The sequence below is a fragment of the Alligator mississippiensis genome, chromosome 1 (assembly GCF_030867095.1).
Source record: "Alligator mississippiensis isolate rAllMis1 chromosome 1, rAllMis1, whole genome shotgun sequence".
NCBI classification, from domain to species: domain Eukaryota; kingdom Metazoa; phylum Chordata; order Crocodylia; family Alligatoridae; genus Alligator; species Alligator mississippiensis.
Genome location: NC_081824.1, coordinates 456,104,938 through 456,120,085, shown reverse-complemented (window position 1 = coordinate 456,120,085; position 15,148 = coordinate 456,104,938). Strand labels below are relative to the sequence as shown.

The 15,148-nt window shown below is 45.5% G+C and overlaps 1 protein-coding gene across 2 annotated transcripts in view; it reads left to right on the top strand.

Annotated features, from left to right (window-relative positions):
• Positions 1-15,148, top strand: part of LOC102568455 (uncharacterized) — a 58,244-nt gene that overhangs the window by 38,096 nt on the left and 5,000 nt on the right. For both annotated transcript variants that reach the window (XR_009461962.1, XM_019496395.2), the window contains one exon: positions 7,164-7,298. Coding sequence is in view for 1 of the 2 variants with exons in the window: in XM_019496395.2 (XP_019351940.2) it covers positions 7,164-7,298 (135 nt within the window). In the remaining variant the exon portion in view is untranslated. The remainder of the gene's footprint in view (positions 1-7,163; positions 7,299-15,148) is intronic.

Below are 15,148 nucleotides of genomic sequence, written 5' to 3'. Positions count from 1 at the left end.
AGTAAAGTCTCTAGGAGAGACTATACATTATCTTCCATAGCAGGCTGCACAGGTTGAAAACAGAAGGGAATGTTGCTGTAGCCAGGCTGATGTTAAAAATGTAAGGGGGCTATTCACAGCAAATTAAAGTATGAAACCAGGATTTGCAGAAGTGGCTCGTAATTCTGTATGTCTCAGTTTTGAGATGATTAATAGGGTTAAACACCAACCCCGCTACAAAAGGTCCATTAAATGTGTCTCAGGATGGGCCTTCAAATATTGAGGCAAAACTCATTAGCTGTTATCAAGGACCATTTTTTATCCCAGTTCCAAGCTACATGCCTCAGAAAGTCTCTGTCATACTCTGAAGGTCAAGTAGACGGTCACGTCTGCTGTGCATGTGAGCTCCGTTAGGACTGAGACTCTGGGGCAGTCCTCTGCATCCATTGGTGGTGACCAGGACTGACTCCTCACACAACAGGATGCACTTTTCAAGAGCACAGCAGGATTCCTGTGCTGCCACTGGACCAGCTGAAAACTCATTTTATAAGAGATGACAGATTTAACTGGAGAAATGGGCCTGGTCTAAAATTCTACTCTCTGTCATGCTGCTGGCAAGTGAGGACTTTAGGGAATAGTGAATTACTCAAAACAGCTGCACGAGCTATTGCTTTCTCTTGACCAGGCGGGTGGTTTTGGAGGCTTTCTACCCCAGCTACCAGTTACCCTTCCTGCATTACACCACTGGTGCTTCTGCTTGTGTTCTGTCATACCTTCTCCTATCTTCCTGTAGCAACATCGGCAATGCCAAATGCTGGAACTTAATTTTCATTGTGAGAAACTAGCCCAGCAGCTTCCCTTGCAAGGGACGTGGTTTAAATGCAAACTTACCAAGATAGGCAGCAGCAGTCTCAAATGCATTGTGCTGCTCCATATGGTCAACCTCCTGAACCAGAAGATGCAATGCAGCTGACACTGCAGGTGGGCTAACTAGCACTGATACTCAGCAGTGTTTATTAGCCTTTCTCCAGGGTCACACAAACATCTACGCTGCTTCTGTGGGGCAACCTGGCATATGAAGGTGCTACTGACTGGCACAGTAAATTTCTAGTGTGGACTGGCAGGAAAGCCAGGAGTTTGGTGGTATTAGTTATCAGGGACTAATAACTTAGGTGTGGGAGGAATTAACTTTGTAAGAGAGAAAGTTGCTACTCAGAGCTCGATTGCAGAATGTCAGGGAGAGTTTTGCCTGTGGCTGGGATTCAGTTCTTTGTGGTGGAATATCCTGTCAACAGAAAGAGAGAAATTCATGGAATCGTAGAAAATGAAGGTTGGATGGGACCTCAGGAGGTCATCTAGTACAAACCCCTTGCTCAAAGCAGGACAATACACAATTCGATTATCCCAGTCAAGGCTTAGTCTAGCTGCATGTTAACAACCACCAAGGATGGAGATTCCACAGCCTGTCTGCATAGCCTGTTCCAGTGCTTTACCACCCTCCTCATGAGAAAGTTTTTCCTTATATCTAGGCTAAATTTCCCTTGCTGCAATTTGAGATCATTGCTCCTTGTTCTGTCATCTGCCACCACTGAGAACAGTCCAGCTCCATCCTCTTTGGAGCCCTCCTTCAGGTAGTTGAAGGCTGCTGTTAAATCCACTCTAAGTGTTCTCTACTCCAGAATAAATCAACCCAGTTCGCTCAGCCTCTCCTCAGAAGTCATGTGCCCCAGCCCCCAAACCATTTCCATTGCCCTCTGCTGGACTCGCTCCAATTTTTCTACGTGCTTTCTGTAGGGGGGGGGGGAGGGGCAAAATTGGATACTACTCCAGATGTGACCTTACCAGTGCCTAATAGAGGGGAAGAATCACTTTCTATAACCTGCTGGCATCAGTCTTGCTAATACAGCCCAGTATGCTATTAGCCTTCTTTGCAACAAGGACACACTGTTGGCTTATATTCAGCTTATCGTCTACTGTAACCCCCAGTTCTTTTCTGCAGAGCTGCTGCTTAGCCAGTTGGTCCTGATCCTGTCCTGGTGCATGGAATTGTACCGTCCTAAGTGCAGGACTTTGCACTTGTCCTCATGAACCTCATGAGATTTCTTTTGGTCCAATCCTCCAATTTGTCAAGGTCTTCCTGAATCCTAGCCTTACCCTCCAATTTATCTGCTGTTCGCTCCAGCTTGGCATCATCTGCAAACTTGCTGAGGGTGCACTCCACCCCATCTTTCAGGTTGTTGATGAAGATATAGAACAAATCCAGCCCCAGGACCAACCCCTGGAGGACTCCACTTGACACTGGCTACCAACTAGACATTGAGCAATTGATTTCTGCCCTTTGGGTGCATCTATATGTGCAAATGCTTTGGAGTGGGTTTACTATAAAGTAATTTACTCTAGAGTAAACCCACCCCAGGCAGGCATCTACAAAAGCAGGGAAGCAGAAGCAGATTTGCTGCTCATGTCTGCAGTTTGCTCCCACCCCCAGTAGCCCTGCACCAGCCCCGTGCAACAGCCAGGCTCCCCCTGGGTGCTAGTCCGGGAGCTGTCAGGGAGCATTGGGCCAGGAGACATTGCTTCATGCACCCGGGAACTGCCTGCTGTCAGGGCAGGCTCCACTATCAGAGCCCAGGCAGGGACATTGTCCCCCTGCCTCAGCAGCACAATTGCGATTGTGAAGCCAGGCCTGGGAGATTCTTATCTCCCAGCCTCAGCTCCACAACTGCACAGCCAGGGCTGGGAGATAAGAATCTCTGGGCTCTGAGGTCTCGGAGCGCAGCCGTAGTTGCATGGTGGCAGAACCAGGCTGGGAGATAGAAATCTTCCATCCCCCACTCTGCGGTCACAGAGCGGGGGCTGGGAGTTCCCTGCTGCTGGGGCAGGGGAACATTGTCCCTGCTCAGGCTTCAGTAGCGGAGCCCACCCTGGCAGCAGGCAGCTCCTGGGGACAGGGAGTAATTTCCCACCCCCTGCTGTCTGGCTGACCAGGAGCACATTTGCTCCCAGTCAGCCACCTGTGTGTGCCATACTGTGCAGTAATTACTCCCAAGTAAATCTGCTATTTGTATTTATAGCAAGTTTATTTGGAATTAGAGCAAATTATTGCACAATAGATTTGATGTGGCACCAGTTTACTTCCAAGTAAACTATTCATGAGTAAATGGTCCCAGTCCTGTGTCTCCATGTCAAGGAAAGCAGGAGCAGATTTGCTGCTAATCTGCTTCCATTTCCCAGGGCCCTGCAATGGGCACCTGCCACCACTGGGGGCAGCTCCAGGCTCCAGCTGCAGCTGCCAGCCCTATTTAAAAGCCAGTGCCGCTCACTGCTCCCTGGTGTACGTAGCACAGGGACAGCACACAGCAGTGCTCTCCTCACCACCTGTGCCTCCTCCCACCATGGCTGCTCCAGCCTCTGCCCCGGTAGTGATAAGCAGTGCCCTGTGCTCCTGCTGGCCACCACGCTGGCCCTGCTGGCCCACTGCACCACCCACTCTCTGACCTTCAGCCATCTCACCCCTCCCAGCTCCCCCACATGCAGCGACTTCCTGCCTGCTCACGGTGCACTGTCCCAGAGCTGCCACTGCACACTTGCTGCCTCAACCCTGTCTGCTTGGCTGGACCCCAGCAGGGACGCTGACCATGGGCTCCAGGATGCCACCACCGGGGCCACTATTGCCCTCCTGGGCCTCCAGCCTTGTCACCTCTGGGCCCTCCAGGCCAGTCAGGATTGGTGGGTGTACCTAGTCCAGCACACCTGGGACAATGAGCTGTGGCTGGAGGCATTCTGAATGGCCTAGGCCACCTTCTAGGACCTCCTGGGGCAGCTCTGACCACACCTGGAGTGGCAGGACACCGGCATGTGGCCACTTCTCCCCACAAACGCCCAGCTGGCCATTGCCATGCTCAAGTTGGCCACATCCGCTAACCTGCTATACATTGGCCACCCATTTGGTGAGGGCAAAGCCACCGGTGAGAAGGATGTCCTGGGGGTGTGCGGTGTCCTCCAGGATGTGCTGGGGGACACTGTGCTCCACATGCATGACCTTCTACCAGTGGTGGCAGGGTTCCATGCCCTGGGCTTCCCCCAGTGCATCAGGGTCCTGGACGGGATCCACATCCCCAGCACCTGCCTTCTCCATAAAGCTGGAGGGACTTTCACTCCATGGTGCTCCAGGCTGTTGTGGACTACTGCAAGGCCTTCACACATGTGAGCATTGGCTGGGCAGGCAGCACCCACGATGCTCTCATCTTCAGGAACTCTGCCCTGCCGGGGCTGGTGGAGAATGGGTGCTTCGCACCAGAGGATGTCAGACCTGCAGCTGGGCACCGTGGTGCTCCTGCCCCTCATTGGGGGCCCCACCTATGCGCTCCTGCCCTGGCTTATGCAGCACTACTCCACCCAGCTGGACCCTCATCAGGCCCACTTTAACCAATATCTGGGCCAGACCTGCACCTTCATGGATCGTGTCTTCAGGCAACTCAAGGGCAGCTGGCATACCCTCACTGCCTGCCTCAAGTTCACGGAGGACAACCTCCCCCAGGTCACCATCACAGACTACATACTGCATAACATCTGGGAGGCCTGGGGTGTGTGTGTGGGGGGGAGCTCTTCCACGAGGCCTGGGCAGAGGAGGCACAGTGGGTGAAAGACGCCTGGTAATGGGAACACCACCTGCAGTGGCAGAAGTAGTGGTGGCCACCCCCCACTGAGGCCCCAGGAGTGCTGCAGACCTGCCAGTGAGGGCTAGGGCACTGGGTGTGGGAGGCACTGGCCATGCGGCATTGCGATGCCAGGCAGTGGTGATAGGGTGCAGACAGGTTGGGGCAGCTGGTCTGTGGCCTGCCTAGGGGAACACAGGGCCTAGAATTTCCTCAGGCTGCCTGCTGACGTGCCCCAGGGCTAAAAATGCCTGCGGCTTTTAAAGGTCTGAGGCAGGAGCTGCCATAGAGGCAGCCCAGCCCTGCCTGGAGCAGGAGAAGCACCTAGCCCAAAGCCCTGGGGCCAGCCTCAGGCTAGTTGCAGTTTGCATCTACACATGCATTACTGCACAGTAACTAATCATGAGTAAATTTGATACCTGCATTTGCAGATCAAATTTATTCACAATTAGGGGTTTTTACTGCACAGTAAGCATGCACATGTGTAAATGTGTGCTTACTGTGCAGTAAACTATGCTACTGAGCAGTTAAGCATCTCATGTAGACACACCCAGTAAGTGTCTGCACGTGTAGAAAGTGATGCTTACAATGCAGTAATTTGCTCTAAACTTGAGTAAAGCATCTCATGTAGATGAGCCCTTTAAGTCCACCACTTCAGCCAGTTTTCTTTCCATACAGTTCCTTCACCCAACCCATACTTCCTTAGTTTGCTTGTGAGAATGTTGCTGGAGACCATATCTAAATCTTTGCTAATGTCAGGGTATATCGCATCCACTGCTCTCCCTGCGTTCGCAGAGCCAGTCATCTCATCATAAAAGGTAATCAGTTTAGTCAGGCATAACTTGCCTTTGGTGAGTCCATGCTGACTGTTCCTAATCATGTTCTTCTCCTCCAAGTAAGTACCTAGAAATGGATTCCTTTAAGACCCACTCCATGATTTTTTTCAGGGATTAAGGAGAGGCTGACTGGTCTGTAGTTCCCTGGATCCTCTTTCTTCACTTTCTTAAAAATGGGTAGTATATTTTTCAACCATCCAGGACCCCTCCTAATCAACATGAGTTTTCAAAGATACTGGCTAGCAGCTCTACAGTCACATCAGCCAACTGCCTCAACACTGTCAGGTGCGTCATGCCCGGCCCCATGGACTTGTACACATCCAACTTTACTAAAGAGTCCCTAACCTGCTGATGAATTTTATTATGTGAACTGCTAAGTAATTTTAAGTCCAACTGTATGTGACTGGGCTGATTTATCTACACTGTGATTTCACTTTAAAATCTGCTGAGCCTACAATAATCTGTGGTAGAGCTCTGTACAGCCAAGTAGAAAACCCATGCTTAATTCCCAATCATGACCTCTCCCTGCATCAACAAGTGGTGAGAATGAGTATGCTGTGGAGGAAATGCTCGAAGAGTGTGTCAAGAGTTGTCCTTGGCATCTCATTCCACTGAAGGAGGCATTCATATATAGTCCAAGTTTCCTTCTTTCTCAGAAGTGGGATGCTTCAGAGGGCCCCATGCAAGAGAGTAGGAAATATGGTTACGTTTCCCAATATATCTTATTTTTCTCCACACTGAAGCAAATGGTGTTGCACCAATGCACTGGCCATCAGAGATTGTCCTTACCTTGTCCTATGAATATGCATGGTCACTATTATTTATAAAGGAATTTGGCAAAATAATTTATTTTTTAAAGGAAGTTCATGGTTACATTTGTATTCAGGACAATGTAAGTAGCCCTTGATGAAGTAGTGTAATATTCATGTGCTGTTTTACAACAAGCTGTACAGTCTGTATTTTGTTTTCTATTTTAGTTTCAGGCTGCTGCTGTTGACCATCACAGCTGCAACCAAAATACAGCTACTGACCATGGTCTATGAGTGCCTTCCACATAAAACCATTATCAGTAGTAGGGTCCCTTAGCAGATTTTCCAGTCCCTGGCACTTTTTCCCTTTTTTGGATCAACAGTCTGTATGGGTTAGATTTAAAAAAAAATTTTGACAGGTAGAATTTTCTGGTTTGTGTAAACTCATGAAATTCCCATGAATTATAAAAACAAACAAAAAAACCCCTTTTCTCTTTTTGCAAGTAAACATCCCACACTTGCATCCAGGCAGGCAGGCTAATCTAGTGGCCAGTCTCCTATCCTGGGTATCAGGAAAGGTGGAGTAAATGTGATTCTTCTATTTTCTTTTCTGCTACCACTCTGTTGTGTGGCCTTAGATGTATCACTTCATCTCTCTGTGCCTCTGTTCTCCCTCCTGGCTTTTGTACGCCTTCCCTATTTAGCTCAGTGAGGCAAGAACCATCTTTTTATGTATTTGTACAGTATGTAGCATAATGGGGGATCAATCATTGTTAGGAAAAGATGGAGAAGATAATGACCCACTTATGATAGATATAAGTCACGTCACTGGTGGAATGCGCTCAGATATAATGGAGTTGAGGGCAATGTAAAATCTATTCAGGATGATATAGGATAGGTGTTACTGCCATATAAATAATAATATGCCAATATTTTTGTAGGGTCTGGTATATGTAGTCTTTGAAGATGCACTTAGCATGACCTTGGTTTCTGATGGAGCTGAGTGCATTGTGGTATCAAAGGAGTTCTTCAAGAAGCACATGAATGAAGACTATCGCCAAAAATTATGCACAACTGTAAGTCTTATTAATCTAGAGCTTCTTGCATTGAGACCACAGCAATTATCTAGAAATGTTACAGGTTACCCTGGGGTAATTCAGATACTTTCAAACATCAGAGTGCTTGCTGAACCATGCTCACTGCAGATGTTTGGTTATGAAGTCTTATCCTTCTGTGTCAAGCCATTTTCCTTGCTGCGCTGTAACTATAGACCCAGAATACAAGTTCTGCAAAACAGTGCATCTAGAAATGATGGGCAAGGGCTTATAGAAACAATCTGTTTGTGCTGGCCAGTGGTACAGACTCCCTGACACAGTACTGGTATTTTTTAGCATTGTATATAATAAGGCAGTTGGCATGCAGGTAAAGTAAAAATGTCTGCAGTTAGAAGGGGTCATTGTGCTTGTATATTAGGTCATAAAATAGGAACAAAACCCTTTTAGCCCAGGAACATAAAATATTGTGATTTGAAAGCAATCAAGATTGCTTGGATTCCAGGAGTAAGTTATTCCTTTAGAGGGAGTTTTAAAAAAAATATAAAAAAAGACTTGCTCTACACATATGACATAGGGCACACCATTTCTGATATCCTTGTGTTTTTAGCAATGGACATCACAAATTACTGGCTACTGGAGATTTATCTCCTTCAGACACATGTACAAGGTGCACATTTTCTTCCTGGATAGCATAGTGTATGGCCCTGTTCTGTCTTTACAATACACGTACTGTGAAGGGGCCACAGGGGTAGAGGAGGATTCAGGGAAGTGGGGATACACAATATGCAAAGCCCTGCTGCATATACCCACCCTGCTGCTCTGACAGGCTGCTATGAAGTCGCAGAGCCACTAGAGGGCCCACAAACTATTTAGATTATAAATTTTAGATCGGTCAGAGCTGGGGAAGGGACCTTCTGGATCATCTTGCCCAGTACAAGGCTTTCACCGGCATACAGCCATATAGCTGTGTTCATAAGTGGATCAAGCTCAAGCTTAAAGCTAGTTAGGACTCTTGTCCCCATTTCTCATAGTGGTAGGCTCACTTTTTTGAGGAGTTAGAAACCTCCGTCATATTTCCAGTATAAATGTTGTTCGTGGACAGTTATTCTTCAGCCAGCTTGAACAGGAACCTCAAGAATATCAGGGCTGACAAGATCCACTCAGACCTCCCAGAAAGATCAGATAATACGATCACGATCAGATAATACCACAACGCTTATCCCATAATCACAAATATCTGTGATAATTTCCCTCACTGAAGTTTTTCTTCCCTCACAACTGACATATCTGAAGAGAGGATGAACTTATGCTTATACACTATAGTACAGAAAAGAAGAAAAGAGCCACACCTTTTTTAAAAAAAGTTTTAAAAGATATCCTCAGAGGGATGAGAATATTTAGAATCGTTCTTTCCAGTGTGTGGTTTCAGGCACTGCTGTTCATGAAATCAGGTAGGATGTAGGATAGCTATTTACAGTGTCCTGTGTGAAGTAGCTATTGCAGTGTTGAACCTCATAGGATCATAGGGAAGTAGGGCTGGAAGGGACCTCACAAGGTCACATCCTGTCCAGCCCCATGCTCAAGGCAGGAGCATTCCTGATTAAACCATCCCAGCCAAGTGTCTGACTTACCTGCTCTTGAAATTTTGAAGCATGGAGAATCCACATCTCTGGCTAACCTATTCCAATGCTGGACCACCTTTGTAGTCAGAAAGTTCCTGCCATCTCCATCCTCTCTATAATCGCTTTTCAGGTATTTGAAGACTTATCAAATCCCCCCTCAGTCTTCACTTCTCCGTGCTAAATAACCCTAGTTCTTTCAGCCTTTCTTCATAAATCTTGCCTCCCAGATCCTTGATCATTTTGCCTTCTGGAAAAAAAGTATATTGTCATAAATCTGACTAAACATTTTCCAATAATAACTAAAATAATTAGAAAGAGAGAACACTCCTTTGGATGGATTTGATCATTTAGAATTGTGGGGGGGAAAAGATGTTCCAGTTGCTCAACTCTCAAGAAAAGAATCTGTCTGTTCTCTTCCACTGAGGTATTTGCAACCGAGAAATACTTTTTCTTTAAGGAAAAAAGAAAAAAAACCAACAACTGTTAGATCATAGAAAAATCCACAGCAGGACAAAACCCAAACAGGATTAATTTGTAAGCAGGCAGGCAGGCAGGAAGGAAGGATTATTTTGTACAGAATGTTGTTTATCATGGTGTTAGCAGGGGGAACTCAGAAGAACACATCCAGGTATCCTTTTTTGGGCATATCAGATTTGCCTAATGAATTTTTAAAGTAATTATTCCATCAGTTCTATGTCAGGAAGCTCAGGAATACCAGAGCTGGCAATATCCACTGAGACTTCCCAAAAGGAAAATAGTCATACCCAGTCTCTAAAGTTTGGGGCTAGCATCCTAACCATGGAACCCTGCACCCTAACCATGCACCAACCCTAACCATGCACCCTGTCTTTATGTTTCCATATATTTTGATCATTTCCTCTCATTTGGCACGTCAGTCTGCTTTCTTTCTGAGTATTACCACACATTCCAGTTATTGTCATCCTCAGTTGCATCCATCCCTTTCAATTGAGTGTTACACCTCCTTTGAATGGGGGTGTAAATTAAGAAAAGATTCAATTTCAACTACATCAGTACAGCCAGACTGATTACAGGACTGGAACCTAACTTAGCGTGAAGTTACACATTACATTTTCATAGTAAGAGCACTTAACAAGTATCTGTAGGTTAAAACTCCTTAACTCATGCTAAGTGCCCTCTCAGCATCTCAAAATTAGCCACTTCAGGCAAGGGTTAACTCTGGGCTGTGCTATCTAGTTCCTGTTAGGGTAACTTCAGTCTACTTCAAGGAGATAAACTGAGCAATTTGCAGTCCTTCAGCATCCCAGGGATGCACTGCTCCCAGCCTCCTCCGGCCTGGACCAGGGACAGAGTCTAGGTGTCCTGGCTCCTATCTATGTCCCTGCTCACCAGCTGTCTAGTGGCAAGTCTGAGCCATGTAGGCAAGAAACAATACTAACCCTTAATGTGTGACTACTCACAGCACCTTCTAACTTTAATAATGCTTAACATTGCACAGATTTAGTATGGTCTAAGTGTAATGTGTAACTTCACCCTTATATCAATGAGGAGCCACAGCCCTATCAGGTATCTACCCCCATGCGTTTGATTGTAGGAGCAGGTTCCTATGTTGTAAGTAATTTTGATGTATGGTTTATTTTGCCTTTGTACAACACCTTGCACAACAGGACTTTGATGCTGGCACATATCTCTGAACACTAATGGAACCAGATACCACATAGCAGAAATAATTTGGAAACCACAACTTTTTTACATTTCAGTGAGCAAAGAGAGGGAATGTGCTACTTGATAAAAATGTTAAGAAGCAGGGCTTATAATAGCAGAAATGGCTGGTGGAGAAAGATCAGAGATGTGTGCATATGAAATAAATATTTTATGGAGTGGCTGATCTTGCTCACACCCACTCCTAACAGTTCTTACTCTTAAAAATCCTTTCCCTAACATTGCTGGAAAGCTGTGCACCTCTTATGCTTTCCATTTGCAATTTCACTGTCCTGCTGAATAACCCGATGTTCACCTTCACATTCCTGGCAGGCTTTAATGTGTTTGCTTACAGAGTAATTAACTGTTCTGTATTCATTACTTCCCAGCTCTGACTTACATTTAGTCTCTTCAATGCAATTACCCTACCATATACAGTCTGTCAAATGAGCTACACCAGGCCTGTCCAAATTGTATTAAACAAGGGTAAATATGTGGTCAATTACACTATTACATGTAAGATTGGTATCAGTCCTTAGGAGCTGCTCTTGATCCTTTTGTTCTTTCCAAGCGATAAATCCCCCAACATACTCCTTTTATCAGAAATGTGTTCTGCCTGCTATTAACAGTGAGTTAATTGAGTACAGAATAAACAAGATAAACAGAAAGCTCTCCATTAAAAAAGCATTCAGCGGCTGTGACAAAAAGTAACTTAAGATATAAAGAAACTTACAATAAGTTGGAAAGGGATTTATAACATGCTCACTATTCTGCAATAACTGTTCATATGCTTGCTCTTACCCTGGGTCAGGAAACAAGACCAAGCTATCATGGGTCATCTTTCAGTTAGTACAGGGTAAAAACAACTACATGGACACCTATTGTGAAGCAGCTGAGGTCTCCCACTGCAATTTTTTCATTTGTTCTTACAAATAGACCCCTCTGATCTCTCCTTCCATTCACTGTGTTCTATAATATTTGGGAAATCCTACAGGGCAAGACTGGGTGAATTTCTCCCTTAGCAAAAACTGTGACCAGAAGGAGGAATGTGTAGTTTTGCCAATCCCTAACATTCAAAAGATCACATCTGGCCTAAAAAAAAATCAAAATCTCTGACATTACCTTAAAAATCATGAGGGGTTTTTTTAAAGATATATTTTTGGCTCCTTTGTCTGCCTTCTGCTTTCTGAGTCTTTGTGGTCCATCAGATCACATTTTAAATCTTTTCACTGTAACCAGGAGGGCTAGAAATGTACCAGCTTTTTTAGATGAAACTCAGCTTGTCATGTAACCCCTTACTGAAAAAAAATTGATAACTACCAAGAATATTTAGGAGCCCTCTTTGGCCCTTTATAATGAAGGCTAGAGAGGTTTTAAGGGTCTGAAAACACTGTTCTTATGTTTCTGTATCTGACCAGGTACACATAAAAATATTGTAAATTGTAGGAAATGCATCTTCCACCCATAGAAATCAGCCCAGGGTGCAGAAATGTGGCCTATTAACACCGATGTAACTTTACATATGTTTGTACACTGATGTAAGCTACTCTGGTGCCCAGAAAAAAACAGATGACCAGCTCTCCAAAGCTGGTTGCCTCTAGTCAACGCTTCATGATGCCTCATAACTAGGTGGTGGGGGAGTTGAATAAATGCCTGTTTTCGCTGAGCAAAAGGCTATCCCAGATTGAAGCTGGCTTGAACTATTCACACCTAGGTAGTACACGAGTCTAACTGACCCAGGAGTCTTATTACTCTGAATTTTTTGAGGTGCATCTTTACCTCAGATTAAAGAGACCAAAACCTGTATGGGGCTGCATGTTGTATATCCTCTCCACATCTATGCTGGTGTAAAAATAGCAACATACATATACATCATGTATCCATATCCAAAAATGCTCCCACTGAGCTCACCGATCCTAAGGTATGGGCTCTGTAGGTGTTGCTTGGACATGAGCAGTCCCATTTGTGTTTACAGAGACAGAGCTTTATGGGGTGCTTTGATGCAATCCCCAAATCCAGGTAATGTTTAGCAAAAAACAGAGTGAAAACTCTAGTCTTACATCTGATTCTGTTCTCTGGGAATAAGCCACTCTTTCAACCACTTCCCACTGTTTCTGAGCTTACTCTGTAAGCAGCAATCGCTTTGCCAGAACAGGACAAGAGAAAGGAGCCAGAAATGTGTCTCCTTGCTGTGCTGTAACCACAACCCTTTAACAGTAGCTAACCACATTAAAATGAAATTTTGTAAAATAAGCCATAAAACACAAAGAAATAAAGGCAATCATATAAATAGTTCATATTGGGTTGAAATAACATCTAATGTGTTTCCTCCTAAAGTGAATTCATATTGTCAGATTTAACAACCTTTCATAAACTGGATTTACACTTAAAGGGCTAAATTCTCTCTTCAATTAATTTAAAGTCAAGGGAGTTTGCTATAGTGTCAATGAGAAGAGAATTTGACTCCAAATGCCTGGAGGCCTTTATTGAGAGTCCTGCTGATGCATACCAGGGTACTAAAACAATGTTATGTTCATCTAAGCATAGCTTTAAAATTAGATGGCAGTTAAGATAAACCCTCTTTTATTCTGCTGATTTGGAAAATCAAATTGCATGCATATATTGAAAGGAAAGATGGGAATTAAAAGTCAACGAGGCTTTATTGCATCACGGATAATTATTTCCCACTGTTATAGCATTATTTTACCCTTTAGAGACAGAAAATGATACAGGCTATTTTACCAACACTGTAGTTTTATGCTTCTACTGTAGCTTAGAAATGGGCTAAATACACTAATTCTACTAATGGACCCAAGATTTTGGCTCTGACTTTTACAAAGTAGGCCAGTGCCTTGTACATCACCTTCCCTTGACATCAGAAAGGTAGATCAAAGATACCTGGTTTGGCTGTATTGTTCAGTGTCCAGTTTAAAGACACAGAACTAGTAAGTACCCTTATTTGCTATTTTTCATAACACAAGAACAAAGAGAACTCAGAGAGAGTGTAGAAGGGAAAAAGATAAGCATTGAAAGAAAAAAATATTTTAATGTATAATTAACTTGTTAGGGTGCTTGTACATGTGATGCCATTACCATGTACACGTGATAAAAATGTCACTTTGTATGGCTTAATGGTGTCATGCTGTACACATGCAGGAGTTTTGGGGGTTTTCATAGTTTCATAGTTGGTAGTGTCGGAAATGACCTAAGCATATCATCTAGTCTGACCCCCTGCCATGGGTAGGAAAGGATGCTGTGGTCAAATGACCCCAGCTAGGTGGATGTCTAGCCTCCTTTTGAAGACCCCCAGGGTAGGGGTGAGCACCACTTCCCTTGGAAGATGGTTTCAGCTCCTAGTTGTCCTGTCAGTGAAATAGTGCTTCCTGATATCCAGCCTGAATCTACTCTCAGTCAACTTATGGCTGTTGTTCCTTGTTACCCCCGGTAGTGCTCGGGGGAACAGGGACTCTCCCATTGCCTGCTGGTCCGCCTTGGCTAGTTTATAGGTGGCCACCAGATCCCCTCTCAGCCTTCTCTTGTGGAGGCTGAAAAGGTTCAGGTCCTGTAGCCTCTCCTCGTAGGGCCTGCCCTGCTGACCCCTGATCATATGATTGGCCCTCATCCAGACCCTCTCGATGCTGTCCACATCCTTCCTGAAGCGTGGCGCCCAGAACTGGCTGACCAATGTCGCATAGAGGGGGAGGATCACCTCCTTGGACCTGCTTGTGATGCATCTGTGGATGCACGACAAGGTGAGGTTAGCCTTTCTGACCGCGTCCCCACACTGTCGGCCCATGTTCATTTTGGCATCAATAATGACTCCAAGATCCCTTTCTGCCTCTGTGCTGACAAGAAGGGAGTTCCCCAGCCTGTAGGTATGCTGCTGGGTCTTCCTCCCCAGGTGCAACACCTTGCACTTGTTCATATTGAAACTCATCCTGTTCTCATCCGCTCACCTCTGTAACCTGTCAAGATCTAGTTGTAGTCCCTGCTCAGAAAAATGGAAGCAAAGAATCTGTTAAAGTGGTTAGCTTTGTCATCTGGTGCTACCACCAGATTACCAAGCATGTCCTGCAGTGGCCCCACATTATTTGGCACCTTCTTTTTATCCTCTATGTATTTAAAAAAGGACTTCTTGTTATCTTTGATCCGGGCCGCTAGTCCCAGTTCCATCTCTGCCTTAGCCCTCCTAACAGCCCCCCTACAATCTCGAGCCACAGAGGTATAATTTTAAATGAGGTTCCATCATTGCAAACTAAACTGCATCCTGATGTAGGTGAGTTTGCAATGATTCATTGCAGCTATCAGAGGCGGTGCCTGCTGAAGTGGTGAGGGGCCCGATCTATTTTTTTTTGGCGGAGTCTGCCCACTGCAAGCTGCCGGCAGACTGATTGGCCCCTGAGCTGTGGGACCCCCAGCCCTTCCCTCCCCTGTGGCAGCACCCCCCAGGGCCACCCAGCTGGGCTGCTAGCAGGCTGGGACTGCCCCAGCTCAAGGCCAGGGAAGAGTTGGAATGGACTGGGTGCTGCCTCTGAGCTGGGCCAGCCGGCAGCCCACTAATAGCCTGTC